At 40.8% G+C, this 26,117-nt stretch overlaps 1 protein-coding gene across 12 annotated transcripts in view; it reads right to left on the bottom strand.

The window, feature by feature from the left end:
- Positions 1-26,117, bottom strand: part of foxp1b (forkhead box P1b) — a 263,881-nt gene that overhangs the window by 63,576 nt on the left and 174,188 nt on the right. For all 12 annotated transcript variants that reach the window (XR_009796652.1, XM_061831373.1, XM_061831379.1 and 9 more), the window contains one exon: positions 5,020-5,118. Coding sequence is in view for 11 of the 12 variants with exons in the window: in XM_061831373.1 (XP_061687357.1) it covers positions 5,020-5,118 (99 nt within the window). In the remaining variant the exon portion in view is untranslated. The remainder of the gene's footprint in view (positions 1-5,019; positions 5,119-26,117) is intronic.

Raw genomic sequence — 26,117 nt, 5'->3', positions numbered from 1 at the left:
TATCAGAAATGCATTAAGAATAAATATAGTAACAGACGGACTGGTCTATGATGTTCAAGTAGTCAGTGGATTACTTTAACTGCTAATGCATTTGGTAGTTTTCTGTTGAAATGTTTCTTCCAAAAATAATTACTGACGTCAAAAAATAAATAAATGCTTTTTTGTAATGAATGATTTGTAGTCACTTTCACAACTTTTTTTTAGATAAGATAAAGGTAAGATTTAATCAAAGTGAGCCTCAACTCCCAAATGAATTTGAAGAGGAACTCAATTCTGACTCGGCATTATTTTTACAGCTCTTAATTATCAATGCATTTTTTCCCCTTGTGGACCACTCTATCCATAAAAGGCATGTGAATCATTTCAAACAAAATATAATATGCTTGGCAAAACGAAAAAAAACAACATACATACATGACTCAGTGAGTGAGTGAGTGAGTGAGTGAGTGAGTGAGGGCGGTTGACTGAGTATGGTGGAAATGTGAAAGAGCAAAGCGCTCGGAGGGAAACATTAAAGCCCAAATGAAGGCCTGGAAACGATCAAATACCTCACAGTGCTGTGACTGGAGCTGATCTGACACTCATCATCTTGGCTAGGAGGGAATGTGAAACACAGAAGCCCCCCAAGTGCTTGTTTGCTGTGTAAAATTGGGACAGATGACTTCATTCTGACAAGATTACCCCAAACCTGGATTTAATCTATACAGTCCATATAATACTTTTTTACAACATGACAATGACAACAAATGCCAAGAGAGACAGCTTGATCCTGGGATTTCACGGGGGCATCAATCTTGGTTTTGGCCTGATCAAGGAGGACAGAGCGTCTCACCTCAAAGTAAAATACACATGATTTCATTAGAGCATCACCTCGAGACTTAACATAACAGACAGAAAGATAACATGAACTCTTTTTGAGAATCACCCACTTGAGTGAGGATTTTAGAGGAATTCTACATATTGACATCATTTGAGGGACTAAAACAATGAAATAATAAGTTAAAAAGAGGAAAAGCAGATGTAAATTAAAACATGTTTTCTGTACAGATGCACACTGATACACATACAGTAAAGGTACAACTACAGTTTCAAGCCAATAGAGGACCATATGGGTTTTCTCACTTCAAATCACCTTTTACTTCACGGGGAGGTCACATTATAATCTGTGACAATATTTTTCTCATTTCCATGGATATTTGAAAAATTATATTCTTATTAAATAGCCCTCTTTAGCTAATTTTGAAATTGCTCGCATTATATCATTTAGAAAGGCTATGTGTACTGATTTTATTCAAATAAATTCAGGTACATTTCTCCATAAGGTCTCCCCAACATTGGTGATTTTAAAATTTGCACCGTCCAAACAGAAATACATTTCAGTGTATCTGCAAAGATATTATTATTTTTTTTAACCATTTCTACATTTTGTCCACATTGTGCAGGTGGTTTGGAAACTTGAAAACGTTGCTATTTGAAACCTGGTCCCAGAGTGGATGGATCTTAATACAATGGCCTCACATATCTGCGTGTGCAATGCATACTGTACACATCTTTTTAGAAATGCTGATGTGCTAATGCCAGTAATTGCATGACCGTGTGCGAACACTACAACTAAACAAAAACAGTAGTGGATTATCGCGTCGGATGTTCTTTACCCTCGCGGTGATCTGGGCTTTCCTTCTGAAAAAGTAGTTCTAGCTCACCGTCAATCCACACAAATATTTCCCTTTGGTCACATTGCACAGGCTACTTATTCTGTTTTTACTGACTGCTTGTGGCAGTGTTAAGTGGCACTTCATGTCTAGCATGTGTACTACAGCATTTCAGTATGTTTGTGTGGAAAGAAATGGCACGTTCACAGGAACCTTTTTCAAGCTCAATCAGGAAAAAAAGTCAACTGTGTTTCTCTGTGGATGTGGATAAACCACAGCAAGTAACTCTGATCATATATTCTCATGCTCAGTGCCACTTTTTGAGCGGGCAACAACCACTTTGACACTCTGGGCTACTGGCTGACTTAGTTACAGAAACACCTCATAATGCTGTCTCAAATCAGCCTGCAGCACTGGCAGGGCTCCAGCTGACAGGCCTGGCCTAGTGCTCTAATGACTTACAGATTGGTGCGCTGTGGTATACATGTGTCAGGACAATGCCATGGGCCTATTGCAAAAAACAGTAGGAGACTAAAAGAAAGAAAGCCGGCAGCTCCTCCTCATCCTGTCAGCAAGAGGACTGGCCCCTGGATTTTGTCACCTCACGCTTACCCCTAACAGACCACAAATGAAGGATGCAAAAAGCGCATGCGTTGAATGGGGGCGTTCAAGGGCCACACAACAACTTAAAGGGCTTTCATCCAGTATACTGAAAAGACATTATCTTTTGACCTGGAGATACCCTCAGTGAGGCAGTACAACAATGGTGTTCAAACAACAGAGGAGACAAAAAGAGAGCAAAACCAGTAAATTGAGGGGTGGTGAGTATAATATGTATATCATCTTCAAAAGTAAAAGTATTAAAACCCATAAAGTAGATTCATACAGAAATCAAAGCTTAATTTAGATTTCAATACCTGATAAAGACGATTGGCACATTAAGATAAAAGTCCACAAAAGTATGTAAAGTTTCTTTTTTCTCAAGGAACCAAACAACTTCTGATATGATGCAATTCAGAACTGCTTCGTGCTCATGTGTCATTTGCTGACTTCAGGCCAGGTGTAACCACCTCGAAGTCAGCCTGCACATGGAACTCTAGATGCTTGCTGGCTGACATATCACTGTGCCAATGACATGAATAATGCTGGCCAATCCTGGATCACAACGTAATCTAATCTGGGCATCAAACCAGTAGGAAAGACATCATGTTTACATAACATCTTCAAGCCCAGTTGAATACTGCTTAATCCCCTGAAAAGAATCTGATGCCTTCTCTTGGATCCCTTGCAATGAAATGCAGTGAGTTTGAATGGTGAGCAATGACACACACTAGTTCTACCTCCCCTCTTTGATGCTGGTGGACTATCAGCAAGGGTCCGACAGTGTTGTTCCTAATTACCTATTTCTCTATTCCTGATCCTCCGGCTGGCATAATTAGTTACCTGGGGCTGCAATCCAATTTGAAGTGATGACAAGAAAGTGATCCATGAAAAAGTAATAAGTTAAATCGAATTTCAGTCTGCTTCTAATTAAATGCACATGGAACTAATGAGTCAAACCCTACCATTTCACTGATAATGGTAATTAGCGGGGTGGGAGTTGCTGGCTCTTATTGTTGTGCCACTGTAGGAGTGAAGTGGTAAAGGTAAAAGTGACATGGGTTCTTTTAATTACATGTCATCCTGTCAATGTAATTGACTGGCTTTGCGACCAGTCGAGTATATTTTGCTGATCTCCAGCATGCAAGGAAGCTGTTTGTATATCAAGGATAATTAAGTTGCCTCAAGGCTGTAGACTATAAAGCTGAGGAATCTTTTATCCAGAGGCAGCAAAGCGTTGCGGGATTGTGAACGTGGGGGTACCCCAGTCAGAGTGATGAAATAAGCTATTTACAGTAATGTAAATCAAGGCCTCAGAGTGTTGTTTGACTCATGTTTTCCCCTGTTACTACCATTACTGTGAAGTCACTTTATTTCAGATGTTGTGTGTACAGCGAGCTTCATTATTTTTGACTTGAATGACACTGAACTGCAAAGTGAGTCTCTAAATCTCCATCTCCAAATGAGTTAAAAGTCTCCATGCACATCTCCTTGTGCCTAATGGGAAGAGCACAGAGATGAGGAGTCTTTTCCACAGATCAGGTGCTTTTATGAGGTTTATTTCACTGCCTAATACTGTAACTGCTGGATCATGCCTTTTATTAACTAGTCTGGTCCAACAGTAAATCATTACACAGTGTGAAGAATCGCGATAGTGGACGTTGCCGGTGAATGCTGTACCAGGTCTTATTTTTTTTTTCTTTCTTTAAAGGAAAGTACATGAGTCACTGGGTCAGACTGCAATCTGAGACGCTCATCAAAAAAGAAAAAAAAAATGACGTGCTCAGAACTCGTGTTCAAACTCGGTGTATGAATGTGAGACTATAATTGTGTGAGACTGGGATTTGTTTAATTAACAGAACATGTAATTCAGAGATAAACACCCTCTGGACACGTGGCATTTGCATGCTGCAAATTTAACCCAGCAAAACAGAACAATGGGCATCAGGCAATTTATGGTGTGAGTAAAGATACGACAGCAAGTCTGTGCTCTTTTCACACGAAGTGGGCACGAGTGGGGGTGGCAAGCAACTCGCTTTTCAAAAGCTGAGTGACAGCCTGGCCAAGCTCTCTGTATACATTAATAAATTAGAATTCTAATTTTGTCTTTGTCTGCAGAAGATGCCCCAGTACTTTACTATGTACCAATAACTGGGTATATGCAGGAATCTGTGGTTGTGGACCCTCTGTTGACCTCTGAAGCACAATTCCCTGCCAGGCTGGGGGAACTGTTTGGTTTGATCCCTTTAACTTATTTGAATCCTGACAAATATGCACACAACTGAAAGGTCATTACAGTCATATTTCATCCTCTGGAGTAGGTCTGCAGACATCTGCACAACAAAGAAGCTTTTTCACCACCTGACATTAGACTTAGCAGCTACAATGGCTCATTAAAAAAAGAGGCCCCAATGGGACAGTAGGGGTATTAAATATTATATAGACATGCACAAAGAAAACGGCCTCCCTATTAATCACCAATTATGCCCTCAAGTTGTTAGCAATTGTACACTGATACAAACAGAAAGTCCCTCATTCAAGTGAAGGTTAAGGCAGCATACAGAACTAATGTCAATAATCAAGACTTAGCACCAGTGCAATAGAGCAGTAGTAGTAGTCGATTAGTATTACCACAGCAGTGCTGAATGAGCTAATGTGTTATAAAATTGGCCGAATGTTCAAATTTCTATTGTAGTTCAATGGATGAGGAGAGTGACAATCGTATACGTTAGAGACCTGTTGCCAATAACAAAATATTTTACAGTACCTTTAGGCTTTGGTCCTTGTCGTTTGCTTTGGGGGATTTGCAATCAGTGTTTTGCTGAAACTGCTGCTGTAGAAGTAACTGCCTACCTATCTGGAGAGTCTGAAAGAGAAAATAGTTGAAATGATTTTTTATGACGCCCAACAAAAAAGTGTCAAATTGAAAAAAAAGTCCCTCGAGAGCACACCTATGCCAATTATCAGAGTACATGCCTTAAAAACAATATTCTCTTCTGATAAACAAATCAACACTGCAGATAATCGCTTGATCGCTCTCCCGTGATATCATTTACTGGAGGTAAAATTGGTATAAATAATGATCTTATGACGAAGCACAAACAAAACGTTCCATTTTCAGGATTTGATATTGTTTGATACTGATCAGCGCTTTTGGGTTGCCTTTAGCTCTACCAAACTCCAATCAAGAAAGCAAATAAACAGCTTTACGGCTGTGAAAACTTTCCGTTAAAAGACACAGCCTTCTCAGTGGAAAATAAAATACAGTGAAGTCACATGTTTATTGCTCTAGCTACTCCCTTTTCCCTTACGATAAATAATCAAACATGCCATCCAGAGCAAACAAAGCTGAGGAGTGCTGGGGGAAAAAAAGACTGTGGTCTTGAAAATGGTCAGTGATACCAAGAAAAGCAAGCGTTGTGTTCCCACAGCGAGCTGGCCAGTCTCACACCTCCACCAGTAAACCATCTGGGTAAATAACCAGCTTCATTCTTTCCACAATTCTCAGATGATTGCTCCCACAGTGAAAAAAACAGTCAGGGGCACATCGCTCATCACATACATGGAAAATCAATCAGTCTCTCCTTCAATTATCGGAGCAATATTGGGATAAACGTGGCGATCCAGCACGTAATGTATCAGAAGACAATCTTCTGGCTGCACTGTGGACTTAAGCTCTAAAAAAAGAGCTCACTCGCAGCAGGAGAGGAAGAGATAAGATAGGTCGTGATATCTGACAACACTAAAATATTTAATATAAAGGGGTGCACAAAAGTCAAAGTCAATGTTAGTAAAAGAGCTGCCTTGTTAGCTTCAAGTAATACTGTATAAAAAAGTAACATGCCAATAACTGGGACAGGTCCAACACCAAATATGTGCCTTCTTTCCAAGATGTCACCATGTTTTCTTTTCCACTGTAAGTGATGACAAATGCAGTGAGACGTGTGCATGTGTGTGTGTGTGTGTGTGTGTGTGTGTGTTAAAAACTGAGGGTGTTGGAACAAAGAGTTGAGTCAACAGGATATGATGGAAAGTTCAGACAGTAATGGAAAAAGGAATACATTTCTGGGAATTCTTCCCTTAGTCTAATCATTGTAAACAAAATAAGAACAGCTTGATGATTGCTCTGAGGTTAAAGCATTCAACGTATTGTGGAGTTGACCTTGCTATCCAGATAGACTGAGAAGAACACATTAAAAGGGGAAAGGCTACATTTGATGACATTGGAGTAAAGATCAAACAAAAAAGGATCAGCCTGTCCCAGGAACGTCAATTTTATACATGTAATTTTGTAGGGAATGAAAAGATTATCAGCCTCATTCTATTCATGTCAACAGTTATGAAATTATTCTTCTAATTATAGCAAGGGCAGTAATGATGTAATCATACAATTGAAAACAGAGTCGTGATCATCTTGTCTTTGGCAAATTAAAATCAGATGGCTGCCTGATGACATATGAGTGATTCTTCTGGTTTCTAACAATATGACTTTTCAAGACAACAAAAGCAGCAAAATGAGCAAATGTTTCTTCACAACACAAGTTTGAATGTTAAAAAGGTGTATCCTTAACCTAGTATTACTGAATATGAACTACAGTACCTCGACATGTGCATATACTATAGCAGCCAGTCCACGAGTTCAGATCTTCCAATGCTCTGTCCTATGGAATCCCTTTTCTTTTTTGATCTTCCATTCAGAGACACAGGTCACTTGAGAGATTCTAATAACTGCTTTGGCCAAATGTGATAAAGTGAACTGTTGACAGGCACAAAACATCTGTCACACCGAAAAATGTGAGCTGTTTTTCTTGTCTGGACACTATAATGGGATGATTAAAGCCACACATTTGGGCAACTAGATAAAACAGTTTAGACAGATGCAAGCGAGTTTAGCAGGTTCCCCTGGCAACTGAATAGTAGAAAAAAACAAATATTGACCTTCACAAACAAAGTTACGATTCAAAAGGGCTATTGCTTGGAAGATGTGCATGTTAGTGGAACATACATAGTGGTGGTTCTCTGAGGGAGTGGAGTCAGTGCCCCCCCAAAAGTGTGCTTGCTCCCCAAACCAAAAATGGACAACCCCCCCCCGACAAAATCTTACATCACAAACTGAAATGAACTCAAAATGTAGGATGGAGTAAACCCTCCTCTGAAAATAGCCGTGGACCCAATCTGGCCACCCCGCTAAAAATGGGCTAAAACAGCCACTGAACATAAACAGTAAAACAATATCTGTAAACCTCACACAGTGAAAAAAAAACAAAACACTAAATTCACATACAAGTAAGGGAGTAAATCCTCCAGGGGCTTTTGATTAGAAAACAACCTGCAGCTCATGACAAGCTTTATCAGCAACACAGACTTAGCTTTTGTGATATGGAGTCATCTTTTATTTTATCTGTGTCAAATATGCTTCATTATTCACATCTACTTTTCACACCATATTTGTGATTTAAAGGGAGTAGCATCTCTTTTGTCTCTGGGGGCCATCAAGCTGTGATAAGAGAACTGCTAAGTACTGGATGTCTTTATGTGCTGTCTGCACATGTGGATTATTTACAGGCTTTGGGGTTTCCTGCTGCTAAAGCCAGCTCTGGGTGTCTTACAAATCCCAGCTCAGAGCATTGCCACACAGTCATGTTAGTTCTCAGCTGGATTCCTCACATCACCTCCCTGCCCCCACAACAAAAACCAGAAAGCAGACTAGCTCCTCTGCGCACAAACAACAACAATCAAAAACTATACTAACGGCCACAGGCACGGATAGCATGGAATTTTCTCATTTACTTCAACAGTTATATAGTGTACATCATACTTTCTTAATGCAGGAAAAAGTGATTAAAGAAGACAGAAAATTGAAGTGATCTCGAGTTGTGCAAATGTCTCCTGTCACTACAGGTGGTGGAGACCTTGAATGTAAAATGATATGGAGCAGATTGCTCCTAATTGCGAGACGATGTGCAAGCATGTGTAACTGAATCCCTGCGGCAACAGAGAAAGGAAATGTACACGTGTTTCCACACTTGTGTGGCATGGGTGTATTTACTTAACAGACAAGTATCAGAAGACATTATTAGGCAGGAGATGGCAGCTGAGAGTGAGCCAGAAACAACACGAGTAATAGGTTAGCGCTTAATGTAGTCCATCTCACAAGATATCAGGCCCTCTCGCTTCCTTCTCTGGCCTCTGTGGGGTTTCGGCAGCACAGGCCTAAATGTCAAGGTTATGTGTTTGACTTTCCAACTGATCGTGATTCTACACTCACTTGACATTCTTCACTTCTGCTTTTTTCTTTCAATGACAAGATACTTTGCTCCTCAGTGGTACTTTAAGTGATGAGATTTGGCCCATATTGAACAAGCTCAGATACACAACTTGCTCACGTCATGTTAGTATGAAATGTCAAATCCGAACATATGCAGTGCCTTGCGTTCAGAAAGCAGTGGCTGTGTTGGTAGCGTGGGTTCACCTTGTAATGGAAGGGTTGGCGGTTCAAATCTCAGCTTTGACTGTCTTCTCTCCTTGGACAACAAATGGAGCCCTAAATTGATTCCAGTATACCTGGAAGTACCGTGCGGGGCATCCATTGCCCATTGGTAGGTGATTGTGAGCATCTATAAAGCACTTTAGGCACTTTTAGTGATAAGTGCACTGCTGTTACCATTCTTTCTTGATTTTGTTAGTTTACTGATGTATAATGACCAGAATTTGACCAACAAGATCTTAAAACAACATTTAAAAAAAAATATTTGCAATGTATTGAAAACAAATCACAATAATAATCGGATTATAAGTTAAAGGTCCCACAAGTATTAATTTTTTACAGTCTGAAGACTTAACATGAAACATCGATGGGACTAATAATAAAGAGAGAAAACATTCAAGATGGAATTTTTTTGCCAGTTAAGATCTTTTCATTATTTTTAATTTTTAAAAATCTCACATGGGATGAGATGCGACGTAGGACGATGTGTTATGGTCGAATGAAACCAAGGTGGAACGTTGTGCCCATAATTCCAAAAGGTAAGATTGGTGCAAACACAACAATGCTAAACATCAAAACAACAGCAAGGCAAGTCAGTAATGTTCTTTGGGGTAGGACGGGGGGCCTCAGTGGAGCCTCCACCTTGACTAAGCATTTCCGGGCATTGCATTTGTCCCCAACGTGCCATTTCAGGCCAATTCAATAATCCTATTATTTCATCCATCCATCCATCCATCCATCCATCCATCCATCCATTTTCAGCGCCACTTATCCTCACAAGTGTCGCAGGACTGCTGGAGCCTCTTCCAGCAGGTTCATCTCCCTCCCATTTGTGGAATGTAAGACATATTTTTTATTCTCTTCAAAATATTTGTTGTTGTTGCTGGATTATTTTTTCACAATTCAGTATACTAGAAATGAAATACAAGGTTTATTCCTGTTATTCATTGGTGCATACATGTGTGCGTGTGTGTGTGTGTGTGTGGTGTGTGTGTGTGTGTGTGTGTGCGGGGATGGGCACCAAAAAGCCTTCTCCAACAGGCCTCCATTCAAGCAGGTATCGTCATTGGATGGAGGGAATTATGAATATTATCAAATAGCAGTAAATGTTGGCAAACCTTCAGGATTTTTCCAGATAGCCCCACAAAGTGTCAGGGAAAGCCAACTAGCACATATGCTCTTCATTTGGGGTTATCCAGCAAGATTTTAAATGCTTGACTGGTTAATGCTGGCAACACGGTGGAGCAGCTGTTAAGTGTTGGCCTAACAGTTCTGAGGACCCGGGTTCAATCCCAGCCCCACCTATGTGGAGTTTACATGTTCTCCCTGTGCCTGCGTGGGTTTTCTCAGGGTACTTCGCCTTCCCCAAAACATGCGTGGTAGATTGATTCACGACTTTAAATTGCTTGTGAATATTTGTTTGTTTATATGGGGCCTGTGATTGGCTGGCGACCAGTTCAAGGTTTACCCACCATCTCTCCCGAAGATATTGTATTTTCACGACTACAAGGTTCACTTAAAAGTCTTTTCTCCAAGATGGACGAGGTGTCTTATAATGTGGAGTGCCCACAGAGTTCCACAATCTGTAGCTGACTGGGAGGATTTCCTGCCGAGAAGCTACTTATATAGAGGAAAAGCGGACCTGTGAGAGGAGAGCATGCGGCTGTTACAGGGGAAAGTGTGGAAGTGGATGCTTTAGGCACCCCCCAAACAGGCAAATAATCTCGGTATGTATTTTGTCCAAAACAACATCGTTTTGGCTAAGGAGCCCTGAAAATACCACCAACGAAGAGACACGTTTACAAAGCACAGTTTAAACTGCAGGCTAACAGTCAAGTGGATTAATTGTGAAATCGGAGCGAGCCATTATTTTGGGAGGGTTGACGAAGGAATTCCAACTGTTGGACATCGGTGTAAACAGGACGTTCAAAGTGAATTTGTGAGTGGTGTGGGAGCGATGGATAGATGGAGAGCAGCTGTTCATCTCGGATACAGAAGATGAGGACTTTGTTGGATTTGTGGATTAGGATTAATGAAAAAATAAATTCAGTACATACATTGTTATAGTGAAGAAAATAAGTATTTGAACACCCTGCTATATTGTAAGTTCTCCCACTTAGAAATCTTGGAGGGGTCTGAAATTTTCATTGTAGGTGCATGTCCACTGTGAGAGAGATAATGTAAAAAGAAAAATCCAGAAATGACAATGTATGATTTTTTTTACGATTTATTTGATTTGATTTTATATGTAATACAGCTGCAAAGAAGTACTTGAACACATGTCTATCAGCTAGAATTCTGACCCTCAAAGACCCATTAGTCCGCCTTTAAAGGTCCTCTTCTACTCCATGTATTATCCTGAATCAGATCCACCTGCGTGAGGTCAATGACCTGAAAAGAGCTGGGGCCACCATTTCAACGTTGACTGTTGGTAATACACTAAGACGTCATGGCTTGAAATCATACATGGCACAGAAGGTTCCCCTGCTTAAACCAGCACATGTCAAGGCCCGTCTTAATTTTGCCAATGACCATTTGGAGAGGAGAGGATTACCGCGGCCATGTATTGTAAGATTTTGCGGAACAACATGTTTCCCTCAATCAGAACATTGAAGATGGGTCGTGGTTGGGTTTTTCATCATGACAATGACCCAAAGCACACAGCCAGGAAAACCAAAGAGTGGCTGCGTAAGAAGCATATAAATGTTCTGGCGTGGCCTAGCCTCTCACGGTCCTGCCGGTTCAGCCCGAGCTGTGTGGGTTCCCGGTTCTCCTGCTTCGTCGGCAACTGGCATGCGGTCGTTCTACTCCCATGTCTCGACGGCAACAGAGGATGGCGACGGCTCATTGGCGTCCTTGCGTTCCTGTCCAGCAGACGGCTACGGAACCACAGTCGTCTTCGTTCCAGTCCCGGCAGCAAACGGCCTGCGGCCGGTCAACGCTCCTGCTTCGTCGGCGACGGGTCCACGGTCATCCCCCGTTCCTGCTTCTTCGATAACTGGTACACGGTCATTCCACGCCCGTTTCGACAGCAACAGAGGATGGCGACGGCTCATTGGCATCCTCACGTTCCTGTCCAGCAGACGGCGACGGAACCACAATCGTCTTCGTTCCAGTCCCAGCGGCGACCGGAGGTGGGGAGTTCTGATGGGCCACCCCGGAACTGGAAAGGCTTCGGGATGGCTGTGATGGTGATGGTGGCGGTCATGGCTTTGGTCCTTCTCTCCGTCATCCTCTTCGCTCCTGATGGCTCCCAGCCTCTTCATGACCTGGCCTCGTTGGTGACCAGTCCACAGCTGCCTCCTGGCCAAGCCTCTGCGGCGACCAATCCCTGGTCGTCTTGCAACCACGGCGTGGGAGGTCCTCGTCTGGAGCAGTTGAAGCCTTGGTCTGGTTCTCTATGACCACGTCTTGAGAGGCTTTCGTCCAAAGCCATCACCTACTCCCCTCTGGTTCCTGCTATGCCTTTGGGTTCCTCACTGAGGCTGTCCACCCGAATCGCCCCGTGGGGATCCTGGTGCTTGGCGTCCGGGTCGTCCTCCTGGCCTGTCAACCCGTACGCCTTGTGTTTGGTGGCCTGGATGGGGTTGGATTTATTTTTTTAGATTATCTCTCTCACAGTGGACATGCACCTATGATGAAAATTTCAGACCCCTCCATGATTTCTCAGTGGGAGCACCTGCAATATAGCCGGGTGTTCAAATACTCATTTTCTTCACTGTAAATACTTCAATAAAGTACAACCGAACTCACCGTTTACATTTTAAATACTTCAAAATAGGACAACTGAACTTAGTTTTGCTCCCACCACCTTTTTAAATAGCGTGCATAGATATTATGTTTTAAGATAATGTCGCTAAATAGCTATATGCTTTGCGGCCCTAATCATTTATGCAAATAGCGTTTGAAGTGCATGTTTTGTGTCAATTATTTATTCGCTCAACGTTTTGGTTGTTTTGTTGTCTGCTGGTTGTGTTGTTCTGTTTGCTGTGGTGAAATGATTTTAGTTTGGTGTGACACCGTGGGTGAGGATTTCGTACTGACTGGTGACTTGCTTGCACCGTTCCAAGTGAAAAAAAATGTAAGCTTGTTCTTCCCATAACAAAAATAAAGCGACAATTGTGCCTCACTGTCTCATGAGCGCCACCATGCCTGTGCCGAATAATACGGTGCACCATGCGCATGTGTTGAATACTAAAACACGGTAGCTGGGATACGTTGCAGCAGACCTTTGACTCTAGTGAGGATAAGCAGTACAGAAAATGGATAGATGAATGGGATTTCTACAAGTTATAGATAGTGGTTTGGAAATAACTTACCTTGTTATAAATTTTCACATTATAAAAATGTCATTAGAAGAGGGGTTCGTAGACGTTTTATGTCCACTTTGGGGAAGGGGTGTTCCTTTCCTTTGTAATATAGTGAAATTACAATATTTTGGGAAATAAAAAGAGACAGAAAAAAATTTCGGGACATTTGCACAGGACTGAGGACGGAGGAAGTAGGATGAAGAGGGATCCAAAAAAGTGAGATAAAAGTGAAAGAATGACTAAAACAAAGACAATATCATTTGAGCATAAAGCCAGATGAAAGAAGTGGAGAGGGAAGGGAAACCATTTCCTCAACAAGGCAGTGCAGGTTGGTGGACCCTGGTACTGTCAAGAACGAGGCTCGAGGACGGACCCAAATGCACGACCTAAGAGGCAGCCAGGCAGTACAAAGGAGGTCTTTATTTGTTCCGAGGCCGGTTACCAGCAAGTCAGTCCAAACGAACAGAAGTACTAGTAGCGGCAGGCTTACAAGGGTGGTCAGTGGACAGGTACACAGAAGGCAGAAGTCAGGCTAACGGGAGTGTAGGAGCGAGGCATCAAAGGCAACGATCTGGCGGAGGACTAGTCGTCCCCAGGTCCTATATATACTGAGAGTCATTAGGGTTCATGAGGTGCAGATGTGTGAGCGCTGATTGCCTGGCCCCGACCAGCTCGGCTGGGCGCCAGGAGGATGACAGGTACATGCAAGGTCACCCACCCTTGCACCATTCGTTTACCTAGCGAGGTCAGCCCAGTTATGTGGGCCTGACAGCTTCCGTTTGCTGTGTACTCTGCATTTGTTTAGATTCCCTAGCCTTGCTTAGCCAGCATCTTAACAACAGATGGCTAAAGAAGGCCTCTATTCAGAGTGGTCCGCATGCGAAAATCACACCAAGGAAAGTACACACACTGCAGACGAAACACACGGATGCAGCAAAAGTCAGCAGATGCAAATTGCATGGATTGTTGGAGCTGTGCAGCCAGCAAATATGGGAACAGTAAATAAAATTTTCTATGCTTGAACAGTAACTTTTTGTTGCAAAAAAATTAAGAAAAACTGGAAAAACAACAACAACAACAACAAAAAAAAAACAGCTGTGAGAATGAGACAATAGAAACAACATGGAAGTGAACAAAACAATTGTGTCTTCTGGTTATCCCAAACAATGGAGATGATTCAATAACTGAGAAAATCTCCATAAAAGCATTTCTTTCCTTCCCTTGCCATTATTAAATAGATACTGTGTTTATTACAACGCCAGTGCAGCGTAAACTCATAAACACACTCCCAGGGTACATGAACAACTATCAACTATATATTGTTTCTCTAGTGAGTCGCTCTTCCGCCTCAATTACGCCTTTCAACTTCGGAGGCTCAGCGTGACAAAGTGGCAGTAAAAATCATTCACATTAATACACTATTGTGCATCTGCTGCTAAAGGTAATTAAAGAAGTAAATGACTCATAAGAATAGACATATTAGACAACTGGGCTGCCTCATGAAAATATGTACCATTAAGATACCACATTTTAAGATACTGCATTTTCTTATTGGCGTCATCAGCTCCAATAGAGCTTATAGGCTCTTGATGCTGATTTAATTCACTCCAGTGGAAAGTCTATCAGTGCTCGGTCACGTGTCTCTTATGTCCAGCCACCTTGAGCCAAGTGCTGTATTTAAATTTTAGCATCAGATTTGGCTGTGAAAGGAATAAGTCACACAGAAAAATCCGACAGGTGTGCAGTTTTAGTGCATGGCATGACAGTAGCCAGATGACCAAAAAGAGAAAAAGATGTATTTTTTATCCCTTAATTACTGTGTCAATGCACCTTCAAAAAAATACCTCTATTTCCTCCTTTGAAATAATAAACGCCGGTACCTATTGCAATGTTAAAGCCCAAGTGTCATCCCTATAAACATTATAAAATAGATATTGTAATGAAAAATACATATAACATTATTCACTTCAATGTCCATACGAAAAACTAAATGTGAGCGGAGAGCGCGTCATCCATGCGCAAAGTTGCAAAAGTGTCATTCTACTACATCCAAGTGGTCGCCATATTGGCTGCATCCTCCATAAGTGACGTCACCTAGACATTCGCCAATTAAAACACGCAGTGCACCCTAACTATGGGAGATGAACACGTCCCTTCTGACACGGAAGCTCTTTTCGAAAAGGACAAAACTACACAACCGGGTGAAGTTACCGGGCCAATATTACACTGTTGTTTCGAGCCCTCAGGGCAATGTTACACTATTGTTTCAAGCCATATTCAGATGATATGCGATCACGGCTAAACCGCATCCCCGTCCGATCCACTTCCGTGGCGGAGATGAGCCATTGCGGCTCATCGTAGCCGGCTGGTGTGGCTTATGATGGAGCGGAGCCGTCTTGCTTTCGGGGGGTGTTCATAGACGCCGCAGTACGATTAACAACACAGTCAACCGGGGTGCTTTACTGCGCGCACGCGGCTGAGTGACGCATTCTCGGCTGGGTTCTTAAGAGCCGCCCCTGTCCGCAAAGCCCGACGCGCAGCCTTCGCAGAAGCTGTGACCGCCGAACGCGACGCCTCAGCCGGTGTGGCTGATTTTTGGCGCCGTGGTGGCAAATAATGGAGCCGAAGTGTGCTGCTTTTAGAGGGTTGTTCACAGTCACCGCAGTACGCGATGAACACTATTGAGCCGGGGCGCATTACTGAACACATGTGGCTGAGTGAGACATTGTTGGGTGGGTTTTTCAGATTCGCCGCCGTCCGCGCAGCAGCCCGACGCCATCCGACGCGCACATCAACATATGTCATACGCGGATCTTTTGTTACATTATGAGAGACTGATTACGTGGTCCACCCCAAAGTATTGTTTTTTTTTTAGTAGCTGAATACACACCTACCTGTGATTTGGAACCCACGAAGCTCTCATCCTCTGCACCAAAAAAAAATCCATAGCAGCTACCTTTGCTGCATCGTATTGCATTTTGGACTTATCATTGATGACTTGTCCAGTTCTGGTGCCTCCCGCATTGCACCATGAACAGTGGTCCCATCTTGTTCCCACAGCATGCCATCCTCTGTGCCATTCATGGTGTTTGTGAGGAAACGTTTTTTGAACACCGTGCTAATAGCGGAGCCTCTTGCCCTCCATTCGGCTAAAATCTGTAGCAGCTTTTCTATAGCGTCAGGTCACTATCAAAACGAGAGCTCAAACTAAGTAGAAGAGGCACATAAAAAAACTGGTATTTTGATTGTGTGCGCCCTCCCATTTTTTTTTTTCTGTGCCCATTACACTTGTTTCTACATAGTTTGAGCACTCATTGTTATGAACTGTCGCGCTGCTTCCGGGTTGCCCGCCTCGGCAGGAGTCAACTTGTAGTCGACATTATTAGTTTTCGCTTGAGATGAATCAAACTCACGGGCTTCCGTTTGTGATGTTTGGTACAGTAGCAACAAATATGCTACGCTAACGATTGTAAAAAGACTAATTCCGGCAAGCAGGTCAGGAAGCTCATATTGGTGGCCAACATTACTGTAATACAAAATAAATGTGTAACATAACACATCGAAATGTATACCTTTTTTTTTACCACTCTATGTACCTTTATACAACTCTACAATGTAAAGTAAGTTTCTTTCGGCTTGTCCCTTTTGGGGTCGCCACAGAGTGTCATCTCAGATGAACGCACATACATGTTTGGCACACATTTTACGCCAGATGCCCTTCTTGACACAAACGTTCTCAGGGAGTGGATGCCCCATTGGGATATGAACCCACAACCCTGGTTTACTAGACCAGTGCTGTAACCACTGAGCTACAGGGCCTACAACTCTACAATGTAATTTTCTTTATTTTTAATCCATACCTAAACATAATGCCTTCTATTGACTTTTTGAAAATATTTTGGGAAAATTTTACACATTACATATGAGAAATTAAGGTACTTGACATGGTCGATGTGAGAAGAAGACGTCAAGCTGAAATATGGAAATACAGTATGAAACACTAGTAGGGTTATATTGTTGTTTATGTTATTTTGTCATTACAAGCCGCATTTGCACTGTCTAAATCTTTGAAATACTTCCAAACTGCAGACCATATCCCGTTCTAGACACCCTCGGTTCATGTTTACACTGTTACTGGTATTAACATTTGTTTAGTTAATGTAGCTCTCTTACTGTTTGCCGCCTCGATCCAATTTCAGTTGGACAAGCCTTTAAATATAGGGTGTTCCTTGATAAGTACACAGTGCTAATAGATAGATGAGTTTGATAGAGTTCCTCTTTTGTTTTGTTAGTCCCTCACCCTAAGCAATGTCTGGTCTCCCATTTTTTAGTTCTATTTGAATTAAAAATTAGGTGCGTACAAGCATGTTTAAAAAGTTTCAATTTGAATAAAATAAAAGTATTTCAATAGAAACATAGCACTCGTGTGAGTGTTTTTTTGGCCTCTCATCACGCCAACACACACAAAACGCTACTCTATGTAATAGAAAACTAAGCTATTGGTGTTCCATCTGGCAATAATTTTTTACCTCCAGATTATTTTGTCGCTTTGTGACCTTTGAAAAGTAAAAGAAAAATCTGATTTTTTTCCCCCTCAAACATCATCTAAAAATGTGGCGATCAGTCGCAATTTCCAATCTTGTAATTGATTGGATTATGAAGTCAATGTCATGGTCTATGTTTTGGTTTGTTTGGTTTTGTTTCATGTTTTCCCGTGTTCAATGTTTTTGATGTCTTGTGTACTCATTAATTTCGTGGTGTCCACCTGTTCTTTTTAATCTCATCTTGCGTTGACCAATCAGCTCCCTCCAGCCATTGATGTTTTTTCCAGGTGTTCCTCATATCGTCAACATGGTTGTATTTAGCTCCCTGGTTTCTTTCTGTTCTTGTCAGTCCATTGTTCGTGTCAGTGTTTGAGTCTGGCTCCACACCAATGTCTTTGTATGCGTCTCTGTCATGTTTAATTTCTAGTTTTAGGTTTGTTAAATGTTTGGTTTGTTACTTTGGTTAGAGTGCTTTTTTTCCATGTGCCTTGTTTGCCTTAACTGGGAATTAAATATAATTGTTTGAGACTCATGCACTTCTTCCTTAATTCCCTGCACTAGGGTTCTTCACATTTTTGTCTTGCCTTGCTCGACTTCACTAACCCCAATTGTGACAGTGTAACCCTTCCACGTTGGCCCAATTTCCCAGAGATTTGTTATTTAGAAAATATTTAAAGTAACCACTTTTTTTCAGGTAGACCAAAGAAATTGATTGACTAATGTGAGTACAGGCATGTGGTACATCAGCAGTAGCTCAGTTTTGGCTTATTGACCAAAGTCAAAGCTTTCAATACTGCTGAAGAAAAAAAATACGTAAGGAAGTTGCTATTTTGGCTTATCGAAGTGCCCTCAATCAAGGCATCAAATCCCTTCCTGGTCCCAAACTTAGCTCAGGGTTCCAACACTGTTGATCCCCACACCAACCCTGTGCCTGAGTGTGTGAGAATTAGTTGGTGTGGTTGAGCAGAGTTGAAGCCAATTTTAAAAGAGTATAATAAATAAAAAAAAAAACAACTAAAACCAGAGGTTAATAAATGATTTGGAAAAAATATCTTTTCCTCAGACCTCATCCTTTGTTCTGAGGAGACGATGGGGAAAGGTACAGCTGATACAATAATACCAGTCAAGTAGTTTAAGTAAGAGAGAAAGAAGATAGACGCCAACTGTGCTGGACTGTCAGAAAACATGCACTCCTCAGGATTGCAACATTGTTAGACGACTTGCATCACTTTATAGAGGAGAGTGTTATGCTTGGGAAAATGGGCACTTACAAAAACCCAGCGTGAGATCGTGAGTATTGTGAGTGGATTTTATTGTGCAAGAGATGAATGATATTGTTTAAAATGGGAAACTAACGTTGCCTTGTCAGTAGCAGACTCAAAATTATGCTACATTTGGAACGTCTGGGATATGACTGGTAAAATCCAGGAATTGTCCAATTTATTTGTGGGGAATACAAATAAATGTAGACAATGTGCAGCCAGAGGAACCAATAACCAAAACCACAATTACGACCAAAAGGGTGGTTTTCATTGGGAGGAATGGCTAATCCAACACTAGCCTCAATTAAAATTCATCAAAGTGCTTGTCGACACGTCATGAGGAAATTTCAATTTATGTAGATATTGTAGGAACGAGCACGTCATTCTCTTAAGTGTATTCAATATATTCACAATTGTTACATTGGTATATACAATGAAGTACCCACCTCCAATTACACTAATAAGTCAATTTTGTTTTAACACAACAAGGGGGTCACCAATCATCATGCCTGTATCAGAGTCAGAATCACAATCAGCTTTATTTGGCCAAGTGTGTAAAAAAAAAAAAAAAAACACCCAAGGTATTTTTCTCTGGCAGACGGTGCTGCCCTGGTATGACATACAGAATAAAGAACAACAAAGCAGCAAGAACAAAGAACAAGAGACATTTCTATAAATAGAAATAGACTTTTATAAAAGTCGTGCAAGATGTAAAATCTTCGTTTAGAACAGGTATGAGATATGTGTGCCAATGTCCCGCATTATATAAAGCTTGCACAGTCCTTTTACCTGTTCACGGTTCCTGTAATAGACCAGTGCAATGACAGTTGTGCAAAGGGAGCAGGTTAAAGTGCCAAATCGTGTGATCATCCACAAAATAAATTATTTACTATTATTGATTGGACCAGCAGAATGTGAGTGTCCCAACAATGGCACAAGGCAGAATATAGTGAATTTGCTGATTAAAAATGTAATGACTTAATTGCCAGAGGGGAAAAAACTGTTCGAATTCCTGCTAGTTTTGACTTGCATTGATCTGTAGCGCTTTCCCAACGGAAGGAGGTGGAAGAGCTGGTGGCCGGGATGTGGAAGATCCAAAAGAATCCCAACTGTCACCTAAAGGCAGAGATCTAAACACCAATGGCAGCAATGCGAAAGGTGCCAAAAATCCAAAACCAAAAAGCAAAACATTGCAGGGGTCTCTCAGGGGATCTCCCAGGCCTCCATAGAGAATTTAGTCATTTACTATTTTTATTATTTTACCATAAATCAAGCAATCTGCAAGCAATAATTTGTTTACACCAGTCAAGTACATATAGGTTGATTTGCAAATTTAAGATTAAAATACTTTTGATGTCTTTACTTTTTGTTGTTGTTGTTGTTTTTGCCTCCAATTTGAGCCAGGCCCATCTCCAGGTGCACCTGATGCCTGCTTCAAGCTATGCCACATGAATAGCATCCTCCTCTTTAAGCACTTTAATTCTGGAAATGAGTTGACTAAAATCGTTTCATTCATGAACTATTACCAACTTCAAAGGCTAATCCCAAATCAATCCTCCAGGAAAATATTAAGTGCAATATTTTTGTTTTTATGTTTTATTTCTGAATTTGAAGTTATGTAATGTAAGCTTCTTCTGATTACAGATGTGAAATGCAACTTGTCCTCCCTGCCTGGTAAGCGCCATCATATGGTAGCCTACAAACCTCCCGACAGTGTAACCAGCGTGTTTAAGTGAACTTTGTTGGATAAGTCACACAACAAGATTTACAAATGTTGTAACTCAGTTTTCACATAGGGTGCACCACATTGTAAGGTGCCATGTCTAATGTGGTACCTCGTCTATTTAGAAGAGAATTTAAGACCTCTCTGATCATGAAAATACTGTAAATAAAAAAAAAAAAAGACGGGAAAATCCACAAATATGTGGGGCCGCGAACAGTGAACCGCAAATTGGCCAGGGCTCACTATGTTCTATTAAAGGAGAAGAAGAAATTATTCTGCATAGTGTAGAATATAATCAATAATCTATAATCGTAATAATAAAAAAATTGTGGCTTCAATCAGAATCAAAATCAGCTTTAGTGGCCAAGTGTGTATAAACACACAAGGAATTTTTCTCCGGCAGTCGGTGCTGCCCTGGTTTGACATTCACAACAAACAACAAGGAACAACATAGCAACAATAACAGACCAAGAGACATTTCTGTTTATAGGACCTATTCCTTACAAGATGTAAAATCTATATAGAAAAGTGTGTTAACAGTGTCCATTGTGCAAAGGGAGCAGTTTGAAGTGACGAATCGTGTGGTCTACAAAATATAAATTATATATATATGTATATACATATAAATCCATCCATTTTCTTCACTGGTTATCCTCACGAGGGTCGCGAGGAGTGCTCGAGCCTTTCCCAGCTGTCAACGGGCAGGAGGCGGGGTACATCCTGAACTGGTTGCCAGCCAATCGCAGGGCACATTGTATATATATATATATATATATATATATATATATATATATATAGAGAGAGAGAGAGAGAGAGAGAGAGAGAGAGGGGGGAAGATTGTAATGTTTTCCTTTCCTTTTTTAAAAACAAAAACAATATCGCGTTTATCAGATTCATTCATGAATCATCACGAAAGTGGCTGGACACAGCGCTGTACTGGCCGGTAATGTGGGACATTGGATTTCCCCCCCCAATACCAAGGTACAATCACTGCTACAGCTTTAACGTGTCAGCGTTTTCGTGATTTTTGCAACAAAATTTGGACATTCTGTAATGTTTGGCAGCTCTGCCACTATGTCTATGGAGCTGAAGCAGAAGACTGTGTATGAATCACAGGCATGTCCAATTGGCTAAGGATTGAGTTGCAGCAGTCAGACAGCTCCCAGGGAATACCAGTGTCTCTGTTGAAGCCATTCCAAGATGGGAAATGTGATCCTGTGCTGAAAAGAATAAAAGAAAGAAAAGGCAGGAGGGAGAAATCTGATTGCTTCAGCCACATAGAGAGGCAATCTCCTACAAAGTCTAGACATATCAATCGTTATACAAGTGTAATGTATTACAGTCTCACAAGTAGATGATAGGATTCATGGTGGTAGTCCAAAGTCTTAGTTTTAAACTCGTTTTGGATTAACTTAGTACTAGCCATTTTTTAAATCAGAAATGAGGAGGGTCATCTCAGTAGGGCCACACTTTGAAATATGAAAGGCAGTAAAAAAAAAAAAAAAAAAAAAGGGAAAAAAGTATCTTGACCCTAAAACTGATATTCACAGATAGAATTGAACAAATGCTAAGCCCTGCATCACTGTAATTTCCAATAGATATTCTTGGCCTTTTTCTGCCTTGAAAATTATGTCCTTTTAGAATAAGTGATCCAAAATGCCAGAAGAAAAAAGACAAACATTAGATCAACTGGCGCTTTTTTGCTATCTTTGAGTAAGATAAGATGACTGCCAAGATCAATCCACACAATGTGCTCTGACAAACTTTAGGGGACCTCACATCATCTGGGGCATTTGCACCTCAAAGTATCATTATACAATATCACCCAAAGCCTTTTTCAGTAAGAGGTTCTTAGTAGCATGGAGAAATAAGCCTTGAGAAAAATGCAGGTAGGCAGAAGTTGTCCCAACAACAAAACAGTGGAGGAACCAAGGACATGTGGGCTATTGAGATGCTTGGGTGGTGGGAGGGTGGATGACAGACTGCTGTTCAACTCCATTAGCTGCTGTGTGAGAGGGACACATCTAGAAGCACACGACCTGTGAAGAATCTTAGATCTGGCTCTATCTTGGAATGGGGATTGCTGCATTAATTCTAAGACTATAATCACTCAAGCACATCAAATTACTCTCATTAAGCACAGGAAGAAACCTGCCTCCGTAATAACTATGTATAAAAAAAGTATTTATTACCAATAATCATCTGTTTAATATGAGGAAGCTTACAACAGCTTTATATTTGCTGATTACGTTTAAAAACGGCGAACCACGGAGGGCACATTACAACAGAGCCACACAAATGCGCGTGTGTCAAGACACACACACACACACACACACAAATACACAGCTCATGGGGTTTACGAGAGGAGTTGATACAGTGATTAAAGGGGAGGGTAGTGGGATACGGTGCTCGAGGGCCTTGGAAAGGACATGCCTCGTCTAGTCATAAAAAACACACCTCTGTCTTTAAGCTAGTACCAGAATCGCTCTCGGTGGGTTCACTTTGAGGTGAATCACTAAAGAATTTACATGCTAAGTGGAACATGTCATCACCAAGAAAATGTACATAAAACCTAGTACTGTAACTTACCAAATACGGTCTCTGACAATGTGACACAATTTCTGACGTTCATAGCCTGTTTCAGGTTTCCTGAAGAGTGCTCCCTCTTACTCTAATTTGTAATCCATATTTATTGTACAGAACAGGTAAACAAATGAGATCTGTATTTTTCCTAAAGCAACATAACATTTTGGCAATGTAAAATGACCTCTATTTTATTTCTAGTATGCTGACTATACCAGTTTTTTAGTAAACTAAAAATCCATGACAAGAATGACCAAGAACATACAACCAAATACTATAAGGTACAAATCCATTAATTGGTGTTAACTTAAAAACAAAGCATAAACAGTGCCAATTAAGTATGGTAGATGGATTGGAAACTGACTTTTCATTGACGTCTGAAGAAAAAAAAAGTCAGGTTGAAAAAATAACAACGTTGTGATGAAAATAAAATGAACTTGATTCTATTTAAAATGTTACCTTGAGTGAACTGACAATCTTCAATAGCACTGTGGTTTTCCCCAGTGGTATAGGATATAGAAAATTATTTTTGGAAGCAAACCTATAGTTTTTTTAACGTTAAAATACATGGTGAAATAAATAGAAGCCTAAACCCCCTCTTAAACAGTAGACAGAAACACATCACAATGGTTATAAACTGATTTTCCTCAACAAAATCAATTAAAACTGGGCACCAGTGGGTCATTCATTTACTAATTTAGAATAATTACCTGTTTCTTTTTCTTATACTAATTCACTTCTTTATTCATCTGGGGCACTGATGTCCCTGCAAACCAAAAGAACAATTTTTTTAATGTAATTATTCAAATTAAACACAGATTCCTTAGAGAAAATGCCTGACAGACCACAATGCAGCAAAGCTAATGTACTCCAAAAAACAAACTCCCCTGAAGGTAAATGAGGGATTCTATTAGAAATCAGTCTACGAACTGTCAATTCCACTATTACTTGCTCAATCAATTAATAAATGAAAAAGCTTGAGGTGAATAGAAAATGAATCAAATGAAACGTGAATAAAAATGAGTGCCTTGGTACTGTACTTTTGTGACCACAGGCACTTCCACTTCTTTCGGGTATGAGCTTGTATGTGCACATGTGTGCACAAGCAAAAGCAATTAATATCCACAGCATACACTAAAGGTGGACTTGTCAAGAACTACAGCTGTTGCAGGACAAAGCTAAAGAAAAGCATTTATGGTTTTGTTGACCATTTTGAGAATAGTGTAAGTAAACAATGTTAAAGGAGGACTTTGTCCAAAATTTCTATGTACAATAAACTCTACAATCTTGAGTAATATTCATACTACATATATTTTGTGCATTAATTGAAAAAAAGGGTGCAAGTAATTGAAAATGAAGAATAGATTTGAAATCCACGCAATATCTGGATATCTGTCACCTTTCACAGCCAGAGCCGGAACTAACATTCATGGACCCCGCCCCGTGACGTCACCGGGTCATAGCATTCCTGACAAATCTTTCTAGCTAGGCCAAGGTGCCGACGTGTTGTGCACCAAACTGCAATAAAACTGAGAAATTGCACCTGAATTTGTTGTTCTTTAACCTCCCATGGGTTAAACCCGACAATAAAGCTGTGGCTGTCACAGTTGTGGCTCATTCATCAGCCAGGGAAATCTGCACACATCTGCAGTGATCACTTCGAACAACGGTTTCTGGAACAGTAGCCTAAATTTTCCATCGAAGAAATCACTAACAGTGGACGCCTATCCTACTAGTTTTTAACATAAAAAAACAGTCTACTGCAAGAAAAATTTCGATAAACAGACAAAAGAAATGCTGAAGAAGAATAGAGGTAAGCTGTTTTTGTATGGTATTTATAATAGAAGAGAACATCACCATTGGTGGTTATTAGTTGCCTAGCTATAGCCCCAAGTGCCAGTAGAAGCAATAAGATACTTTATGGGTGCTGTTATATCAACACTGTTGATTGAGGAAGTCATGCAGACATGTTGATCGGGATCTAAGTTCATTCCAATATGCTCCGATTTTTGTTTGACCTTTTCTAACTCACGACAACACTGGCATTCTGCTACAGTTGGCATTAGATCACAAAGAGAACACAAACACCAGTCTTTCGAAACGAGCCTGTTAGGAAAATCCCCGAGTTCCATATTGTGGGACTGTTGTTGTGCTTCGTTGTCAGCGTCACTTCCCCTGACCAACATGACAAGTTCCAACTGTGCGATTGGCTGTGTGTATTCTGGCTTTTGTTTGATGTGCTTGTAATTATTTTTCACAAAAATCAGCCACAAAATGCTCGATAGCAGACATTTATTCGGTGAAACCGTATCCACAAGGAATGGGGCCAGATCAGGAAGCACTAGTGACGTGGCAAACGCTGAGTGGTTGTCAGTTTTGCAGCCGGGATAATGTGAATTTCTGATCAAGAGAAGTATTGTGCATCTTTTTTAAAAATAGTTAACAATTTACAGATGTTACGATGTGAAATCTTTGGATAATTTCAGCATTAAAGAAACACTAATCATCTACTAACTTTTAATGTGTGCTCCCATGCCTACTTTTATCGACACAGTCGTCCTTTAAAAGCAATCTTTACATTAACAAAAATACAACAACAACCTCTCGCAATAATGTTTTGTAAACACTGACAATATATAGTACATTTATTTCGATTGTGAGAGTTTTCTTTCAATCCCTAAACAGATGGTGAAAATAACACACTGCCCTGCTGGCTCCTGGTCAGATATTTAAAATAGTCTGCACCCAAAGATACATAAATAGAACGGTGTGGTCGGAAGTCAGCAAAAATGAAGCACCTGCCAGAAAGAGCTTGTCTTTCCAAGCCAAATATGTTCCACGTAAACGCCAGAACACGTTGCGGTAGTGTAAGATTTACAGCTGACCCACAGACAGGGAGTCGGAAGATCCACATGTAAGAAAAGTGCAGCCATCCGAGTGATATTGTAAATTCAAA

The sequence above is a fragment of the Syngnathoides biaculeatus genome, chromosome 10, assembly GCF_019802595.1.
Source record: "Syngnathoides biaculeatus isolate LvHL_M chromosome 10, ASM1980259v1, whole genome shotgun sequence".
Classification (NCBI taxonomy): Eukaryota; Metazoa; Chordata; class Actinopteri; order Syngnathiformes; family Syngnathidae; genus Syngnathoides; species Syngnathoides biaculeatus.
The sequence above is the reverse complement of the archived record's forward strand: the minus strand, read 5'-3'. Positions and strand labels throughout refer to the sequence as shown.